Here is a 9,288-nt window from a genome sequence, read left to right as displayed (position 1 = left end):
GGAGAGAGACATCTGAGGCAATGGGTAAAATCTATACAGGGATTTGAGCCCAGTCTTCATTCAGAATTCCCTGTGCTTTCCTTGTATTATGGAACTCTCTAGCAGTACCATGAGAACTGACTGTCCTTTCTGAAGGGAGAAGAGATTCATTCTATGTTTACAAACTGGGAGATCCTCAGCACGCCTTTACTGGTGAGTAAATAGGTATATAATAGGAAATCAGCCCCTGGGGATGAGACCACAGAAGACCACTCCAATACTAATGTTAATAAGACTTCCGGGGCAGAGTGGACAGGAAGCCAACTTACCCGGGATGTCAGTTCTAGCCACAGTGCAGCAGATTACCAAGTAATCTGGGGCTAGTTTCTGAGTTTCCCTTGACTCCCCTAATTTACAACAAAACTGGGGGAAATAGATATGTAGATAGATAGAAGATCAGTTTAGGCAAAAAGACATCTGCAATTCTCATCATCATTACTTGGGCTTTGAAATCAACAGCTCAGAGACCCCCCACCACTTTAAAAAATTTTAAAGACAAAACAATATAACTTAATAGTTTTGCCAAGTTTTTAAGAAAAACCAGAGAGCACAACGCTAATTTTTTTTTCTTTCTTAAAAAAATTTTTTTGGCAAAGGAAGATTCAGTTCCTGGAAATGCTTACAAAATTATTCCTGACACTGGGAGGAGATAGTTAAAAAGGAAGAAGACGATGAAGAAAAACCATATACATTGTAGATAAAGGAAGACGGCGGAAAGAAAGAGAACAAATAAAAGAAAGAAAAGAAAGAACTAAAAGCGCGGAGGGGGGGTGTCGGGGTGGGGGGCGGCGGGGGGACTTTAAAGGGCCCCAATTCAAGGAACGTTATCAAGTTCTCAGCATCTGCAATTCACAAGCCGCTCGCGGGTCTGGGCGGCGCTGACCCCGCCCCTTTCTCGGGTGTCGGGCGCTCATTGGTGGGGGCGGCAGTCGCCGGCCGGTGACTGCCCGAGGAAAGGTTGCCTGGGACACGCATCCCTGTGTGAACGCATGACGTCCCACCCTGGCGCCAGGCTGTCTGGGGCTGAGTCTTAGATCAACACAGCTGTGGGACCGGGACCCACAGCTGGGCAAAGGAGCGGATTCCTCAACAAAAAATAGGATTGTGAGAAAAGTTCTGAAACAAAAACAGCGCAGACAAAAGCCTTAATGACATCCTTTCATAAAAATAAAAAATGCAAGAGGGGGGAAAAGCTGGTAAAAGGAGCAGAACTGGGAACAGAAAGTTCAGAGACATTTGGAATAAGAGGCTGGGGCCCCACCACCGCTAAACAAGTTGCAGAAGGCCTGAGCTAGCCTTCCAGTCCACTGCTGGGAAAAAGAAACCTCTGGGTTCAAGCTTGATTCAGTGTTCTCAATCATAACTTGCTTCTTTCAGAGTTAGAATCTTAAAATGGAGAGGAACTTTCAAGGTCATTTGCTCCCACCTTCCTCCTCAATTTTACCAAAAAAGAGGCCTTGGAAGGAAGGATTTGCATCCCAGACAACACTGAAACTTATTCGTATGGCCTGGACTGAATTCTATTTGGCAATTCTGCTGCATTGCTCTCTTGCCCGTGGGCATTTCAACCTGAAAGCATTTGGGGAAATAATAAATCTAAAGGGGCTTTGCAAAGAGCTCTACAGGCCTTGGAAAGTATCAGAAATAGTAATGGAGGAGGGCAAAGGAGTGAGCAGAACTATGTAACCAGGGGACCTAGCACCTTCCCCACCCACACCTGGCCCCATGCTGGGTACCCAGCCACCAAAGAGACTAATAGAACTGATGGAAAGAATCTGGCAGGCACCTTTCAGAGACGAGGCATTCAATAATTTTTGTCGAATGTGGTAAATTTTATTAGCTCCATTTTATAAATGGAGAAATCAAGGCAGAGAGTTGACCTACATTGTGAAAAAGAAGAGTGGGGGCTGGAGATGTAGTACAGAGACTGAAGTGCTTGCCTTGCACACTGTTCACCTAGGTTTGATCCCCAGCACCATATACAGTCCCCTGAGTCCCGCTTGGAGTGATTCCTGAACACAGAGCCAGGAGTAAGCCCTGAGCACAGTCAGGTGTCACCCCAAGAAAGGGAGTGGGGGAGTTGAGCGGCGGAGGGAGAGAGAGAAAAAAAAAGGATGGGGATTAGAGGAAGAGCTTCATATGTTAAGCACATGTAGGAGACCCAGGTTCAATCCCTGGCACCATGGGGAGTGACCCCCTGAGCATTGAGTTGGGAACAGCTTCCAAGTACAACCAGGTGTGGCCTAAAAAAAATAGAAGAGAGAGTGTGGATATAAACATAAATCTGCCTGGGGTACATATGGGATGTTCAGGGTACCCTATGGGATGATCATACCCTGGTCAGCTGCATGTAAGGTAAACACCCTACCCACTATACTGTCACTCAAACCCCTGAAGGCCATGAATTTTTCTCGAACCTGCTAGGTTTGACCATTTTGCACAGAAACAAAAATATAAATGATAAAACAAGAATGAGTCTTCTTTTGGTCACTCAGGAGTCCACATAGCCACCATTTTCTCTCCATAATCAAGTAACTGGCACACTCGTCACTTGGTATTTGCTGTATATATAGAGGATTTGTCCATTCAAATTTATTTTCCTTCTTCTTATACTAAAGAGATTTTCCTTATAACATTAATATTTCAGGAAGAAAACATTCAAAGAGCCCTTTCTTGGGACACAGAGCCCTGTAGTTTGCTGGCAAAGAAAGAGGTTTTAAGACTGCCTCTGCCATTACTTGTGGTGTGGCATTGGACATTTTTATATCCCCTATGGATCCTTGACCATTCCGTACCTGCCTGTCCAAGTTCCATAAAGGCTTTGACTTCTAGAGCTAGAAAGAGTTCTCAATTATCACCTAGTTATAATCTAATGTCTCCTTTTAATTTTTATTTTAATTTTTGGATTTTTGGGCCACACCCAGCAGTGTTTAGATTTACTTTGGATTCTGCATTCAGAGCTTATTTCTGGCGGTGCTCAAGGGACCACTTAGGGTGCTGGGATTGAACCTGGTCAGTTGCCTACAAGACAAGCACCTAACCAGCGTACTCTGGCTCCAGCCCCCTAATATCTCCTTTTTATTTACAAAACAACTAAGGTACCTGGGCTTGTGCAAGAGTCCCTGACAACTTTTTGGTAGGTCTAGGATATTGAACCCACGACTCCTGATTCCCTTTCTAGTGTCCTTTTTATATGACTATTTTGAAACTCTCCTAACTCTGAGTGCCCATTGTCCTGTTAATCAGTGCCACATACTATTGAACACTTAATTGCTTCCTGTGTTAATCTTGTCTCCCCAAATTGTGAGATTCTTGAGAGCAGGAGCTACTGTTTTATGTGAAGTGACTCCATAAATATTTACCAACTAATTGATTAAGGAAGTAGCCATTGGGGAAACCTTTTCAGGTTGCAAATTCTCAAAAGTTCTGGGAAGTGACAAGACAAGCAAAGAATACTGTGTGCAATGTCCCTTTGCCAGGGCTTAGTGAGACTCTCTTCTCTCCCTTTCTTAGGCTCTCAGATAGAGCTGGAGCTATTTCAGCAAGGCTAAGAATAATCAAGTCCAGGTGGCCTGCCTTTCCATAGCAGAAAGGGACAGAGAGACAGAGATGAAACTACCAAACTATTGTTTTCTGCATAGAGGTATGTGGAATGGAGGGAGAGGGGAAATAGAGTTAAGATTTCCTAACTCCATGGGGTGTCCTAAAAAGGTTATATAGAACCCCCCTCCTTCCTTACCCCTGCCCCTTCCCTCCTTAAAAACCCTGTCTAGAATTCTAATGAAACTCACTTCCAAAACATACGGGGCATATATTTGGCTCCTTATGAAGTGCATGGAGCCAGAGAGTGGGAGCTCTTTTCCTTCCCCATGCATAAAGCACAGATTCAGGCTGATTTCTTTCTTTTTTTCCCCCCTTCTCCCCGGTTGCTCAAATAAATAGTGTTCTTTGCACAAACCCCATTCCCCTCCTCCTTCTGCAATCTCAGCGCCTAGAAATCTGTTTTCTTCATTGTAACCTCAGCTTCACCGCAATTAATTTTTTTCCCCCTCTGGTCACAAGATAATTCCTGACGCCAGTGAGTCTGGAGGTCAGACGAACAGCAAATTGGGGAACAAGGCGGCACTAATTCCTTACAAGTTTCCCTTGAAAAATCTTTTGCTTAGGGAAAAAAAAAAAAAGGCGTCTTTGCTGTTCAGGGATTTATGACCTCGGAGGAGCTGTGGGTTCGAACTAGCGTTGGGCTGTGGGTGGACTGGCAGGGGGCAAAGGGAGCTCAAAGATCTGGGTCGCTGCCAGGAAAAGGCAAATTCTTAAAGTTAATGGTTTTAAGTGATTTTTTAAATCCTTGCTGGCAGAGGCCGGCCTCTCCCCGGTATCAGTGCTTCCTCATTCTTTGAATCCGCGGCTCCGCGGTATTCGGCGTCAGACCAGCCGGAGGATGCCTGTTTGCAATTTAACCAAGCTGTGAACGCCCAGGGCCGGCGGGGGCGGGGCCGGAGCGGCTATTCCGCATATGGGGGCGTGTCTTCGAGGCGGGCTCTATAAGAGCCTGCAGCCACGCGCGTGAGCGCACAGCCAGCTGCTCTAGGGGCCCACGGCTTTCTCGTCCTGTGCCGCATCTCCAGCCTAGTTCCTCAGCATGAAGGCTCTGAGCCCGGTGCGCGGTTGCTATGAGGCGGTGTGCTGCCTGTCGGAACGCAGCCTGGCCATCGCGCGGGGCCGAGGCAAGGGTCCGGCTGCAGAAGAGCCGCTGAGCCTACTCGACGACATGAACCACTGCTACTCGCGTCTGCGGGAACTGGTACCCGGAGTTCCGCGAGGCACTCAGCTTAGCCAGGTGGAAATCCTGCAGCGAGTCATCGACTACATACTCGACTTGCAGGTGGTCCTGGCCGAGCCGGCCCCCGGACCCCCAGACGGTCCGCATCTTCCCATCCAGGTGCGCGTGGGCGAGCGCAGGAGTTGGGGCGGTGCTGAGCTCCAAGACAGGGATGCTGCTGGAACCCTGGGACGCCTAAATGCCGTGCGTAACCCTTCTCTCTTTTTCCTTCTTTCAGACAGCGGATCTCGCTCCAGAACTTGTGATCTCCAACGACAAGAGGAGCTTCTGCCACTGACCTGGCTGTCCAGGCGCCTTCAGGTGAATAAATATCCCTGCCTCCGGGAGGGCGGGGTGGGACTTACCCGACAAGCCAAATCCTGGAGATGGCAGTGAAGCCCCTTAAGCGATTACCTAGTACACCCTCGCCTCCGGGTTTAGGGAAGCCTAGGCCAGAGGGGCCAGGGACTTGCCCATGGGTCACATCAGATGAATGAAGGAATCATTTCCCACCTTAGGTGCTTTTCAACCCCAAATGCACGATACCCTTGCTCTTCCCGGCGGCAAGAGCCGAAAAAAAGTCAGGTCCACCCGATAGAATAGTCGTCTGTTCAGAGTCGTTAAAGGGAGCCTGCAGCAGCCCCCTCCCAACTAGTGTCAGGTCCAAGAGGAAGGTTTAATGCAAGCTCCGCCTGTGGTCCTTTGGCGCCAACTGGGTGGGGGCGGCGTGGGGCGCGGAGTTATCAGCTGGAGGTAGAGACCAAGTTTCCTCCCCGGCGCCGGCCAGTCTGCGGACGGCCCCCGCCTCGGCGCGCTCAGCGGAAACTGACGGCTCCCTGGTCTTCTTTCCTCCCCCGCCCAGAATGCAGGTGCTGGCGCGCGTTCCGCTTGGGACCCCGGGACCCTCTACAGCCGGAAGCCCGAGGGCATGGATGGGCCCCAACCTCGCCCTGCCCACTTGACTTCCCCAAGCCCCTGTCTCAAGGCTGGACCTGGCGCCCGGGAGCGAAGGACTGTGAACTTGGGTGGCCTAAAGAGCCAGAGCAAGCTCTGGGCACCAGCTGGGCAACGTCACCCAGCCCTCATCCTATGCCCCACGCCCCCATGCCCAAGTTTTAGAGACTGTCTTCTCAGAGTGTGGAGGTGTGGGGGGGCTTGTGGCTGCTCTCCTGACTCTGCCACGGCAGCGGTAGAGCTGGTCTTCAGGTCTCCTTGGAGAAAGGCTCTGTTGCCCTGATTATGAACTCTATAATAGAGTATATAGCTTTTGTACCTTTTTTGCAGGAAGGTGACTTTCTGTAACCATGCGATGTATATTAAACTTTTTATAAAAGTTAACATTTTGCATAATAAACCGTTTTTAAACACTTGTGTATATGATTTGCTTTCTTTCATGTGCTAACACTTTTTCTCAAGGCTGATCTTTAGGGGAAATAAAATGTCCTTCTTGGGGCTTAGGGAAAACAAATGTGCTTATTTCCTTAAAAGGGAGATGGGAAAATGCCCAGCCAAGCCTGGGTGGAGGGAGGACTGGAAAGGGCTCATTATGGCAGTCCCACACCCACAGACAGGATTGAGTGCAGAGAAGTCCCAGGTGCTGTCCTCTTATTTTACAGATAAGGGAAAACCGGAGAGCGGGAGCGGCTGGCACAAGCTCACCCCACGTGTTGGGGGCTCAGGAGAGAAATCAGTCTCCTGATTCTTAGATCCCTTGAGAGCTATTTTACAATGCTGGCAGATGGCTGTCCTCTCAATGCTATTATTTGTGAGTTTTCCTGGCAAGTGTGGTAAAGAATGGAATCTCCTTTGGGGGTGATAGGCAGACCCATTTCAGAGATGACTGAGGCTTCATTTTTATGTTTTTCTCTTTTAAGTATTCATTTATTTTTGGTGTGGAGGCCATACCTGGTGGTGTTCAGGACTTCTCCTGGCTCTGACGTCAGGGATCACTCCTGGAGGCTTAGGGGACCATATGGGGTGCTGGGGATCAAACCTGTGTTAGCCATGTGGAAGACAAGTGCTGTACATGCTGTGTTGTCTCTCTGGACTGGACCATCATTTCTCTTTCCAGGCCCTCTGGTTCGACTTTTCTCTTAGGTTTTCAAAGTTGAAAAAAGTAAGAAAGGGGTCTTTTCCCTCAAATCCCTGGTATCTCTGATCAGGATTTTGGTGTTGGTTGCATGGTAAATGATGGTACCTACCACCAGATGGTTACAGATTCTGACCCTGCACCAGTTAATTTTATAAGATCCCCATAGACTTCACTTCTGGCATTTCCTTCCCAGCGCGTCTCCACTGAGATTTTGAAAGCATCCGTATCCCTACTTCAGAAATGGGGAAACTGAGGCTCAGTGAATAATGGGTCTGAACAAGCTTTTCATAGACCCATTGAGAGAAAAGATGGAATTTAATTTCTTTTTATTTCTAAGATGGAAGTTTAACCTTAACTACCGCGACTGATGGGGGGGGGAGGGAAGGGGGACAGGAACAGGGCCTGAGACTGAGCATTCAATTGGGGTCAGGTCTGAAAGTGGGACAGGCCAGACCCTCCATGCAGCCTGCATCTGACAGCTCCCCAGGTGGGCTCCACCAGGTGTCTGGCCTCACTAGATTCCTGTTTATGATATGATCTCATCTGTGTGTTGGCCCCTGGCATAAATTACTTCAATATTTCATAACAAACAGGTCACATCATCACCCTTCACACCTCAACCCTGGTGAGTTTTCAGGGGTGAACAGGGGCATATGGTGGGGAAGCAACCCCTGTCTTTACCACTCGTCCTCCCATTCAACCTTACTCTTAACCTGTTTTCTTATTGCCTCTGATCATTTGATGGAAGTTATGAACACTGTCTTCAGAAAATACACACACACACACACACACACACACACACACACACACGGTTGTACAAAGCAACAGAATATCTCCAACCCACCAGGAAGCCCTCCGTATTTGTGAGGAGGGCTTTTTGCGAATCAATTAAGTGCAGGACTCAGGCTAAGTCTACTTTGGGTTACTTTGTTATGTTTGCTCTGCTGTCTCTAGAGACACACGGGGTGCAACTCCTGCTTTGCGAAAACCAGCAGAACTGTAAGATAGAGACAGCGACTCTTGAGCCTCAGTTTCCACATCTGCAAAAGAGATCTTGAAACATTCCAATAGCAGTGGGGCCCCACGCTCAACTCAATGTTCTTTACCCTTGCTGCTACAGCATGCTACTTCCGGCTCCCTCTGAGGTCTCGGGTCCCTGGAAAGCTAAAGAAAGCTGAATTGCTCATCTGCCATGTGACCTGGAGCAAACCATTTCACCTCTCCGAGCGACTCTCTACCTTGCCCAGCAGTTCTAGTACTGCAGCTCTCTGAACAGAAGATAATGGTGGGAAAGTTCTTTGAAATGCATCACACACCTACAAGGTATTATTAAGCTAATTCCGAGGAAATTGCCTGTCAGGTCCGCTGAGACTGAACTGTTCAGGTGGCTGGGACAAAGGCTCAAACCAGCATGCCAATTCATTAGTCATTAGAGAGTGAAAGCAATTTGGCCCTAGGTCTGAAAGCCGTGTGAGGGAGAGGATGGCGTCTGCTGTCATAATCACCTATTGAGTACCTACCAAGTGCCAGGCTCTGTTTTATCTTAATTTTCCCCCCTATTCCTCAGCACAACTCAGCAAAGTGGGTATAATTATTCCCCTTTTGCAAAAGAAAACAGATTTAGAGGCTGGAAAATTTGATCCAGGTCACATAGCAAAGAAGAGTAAACCAGGCTCCATCTAGCTTCAAAGCCCTTCACTCGAGGCCAGCTCTTTTTCCTGTCCACTTCCCTCCCCTGGAACATACTCCATCCCTGATGGGTGCTTGTTAAATAAGTTACCCCAAGTCTCCCCATTGTGTGTGAAACGGGGATGATAGCACTTCTCCTGCAAGTCTGTGGTTCAAATAAAAAAAAATGATAATAACAGCCAAAATCTCCCAGACTCTTCCAAAGTCTATCTGGGGGGTTGCGTTGGCTCTCTTAGGGATTTGTGCTTTGTGCATGAACAAACAGCCCCCAAAACACGAGAAGTTAGCTGCCCGGTAGCTCCCAGGAAATAAAGCAGAGATTCTGAGTCAAGTCTGACCCCAGAGACTGAGGAGTCCTTTCCAGACGGCTATTTAGAACTTTCTTGGGCCACGCCCCGCGATGTTCAGGGCTTACCCCTGGCGCTGCACTCAGGCATCACTCCTGGCAGTGCTCGGGGACGATAAGGAGTGCTGGGGACCAAACCTGAGTTGGCCACGTGCAAGACAAACACCCTGTCCGCTGTACTCTCGCAGCGGCCGATGACAGTCTTTAATTTTCTGTTTTCCTGGCCTTACCCCTTTTCATGCCCCCCTTCCCACTCTTTCCCATTCCCCAGGCTACACCCTTAAAACCTCTTGCCTCTCT

General features: G+C 48.5%; 1 protein-coding gene across 1 annotated transcript; it reads left to right on the top strand.

Moving 5' to 3' along the window:
• Window positions 1–4,629: 4,629 nt before the first annotated feature.
• On the top strand, window positions 4,630–6,228 carry ID3 (inhibitor of DNA binding 3). The gene is made up of 3 exons (XM_056123330.1): window positions 4,630–4,981; window positions 5,100–5,182; window positions 5,724–6,228. Exons 1-2 carry the CDS (start codon window positions 4,682–4,684, stop codon window positions 5,157–5,159), a joined length of 360 nt encoding a protein of 119 aa, XP_055979305.1. The 5' UTR covers window positions 4,630–4,681; the 3' UTR covers window positions 5,160–5,182; window positions 5,724–6,228.
• The last annotated feature ends 3,060 nt before the right edge of the window (window positions 6,229–9,288 follow it).

The sequence above is a fragment of the Sorex fumeus genome, unplaced genomic scaffold (assembly GCF_029834395.1).
Source record: "Sorex fumeus unplaced genomic scaffold, SorFum_2.1 ptg000047l, whole genome shotgun sequence".
Lineage (NCBI taxonomy): Eukaryota > Metazoa > Chordata > Mammalia > Eulipotyphla > Soricidae > Sorex > Sorex fumeus.
The sequence above is the reverse complement of the archived record's forward strand: the minus strand, read 5'-3'. Positions and strand labels throughout refer to the sequence as shown.

Bases quoted from the DNA above. Each gene is read 5' to 3' on its own strand.
- ID3 (XM_056123330.1), top strand. From the start codon at position 4,682: ATGAAGGCTCTGAGCCCGGTGCGCGGTTGCTATGAGGCGGTGTGCTGC. The intron at 4,982-5,099 runs GTGCGCGTGGGC...TCCTTCTTTCAG, and splicing joins GTCCGCATCTTCCCATCCAG to ACAGCGGATCTCGCTCCAGA.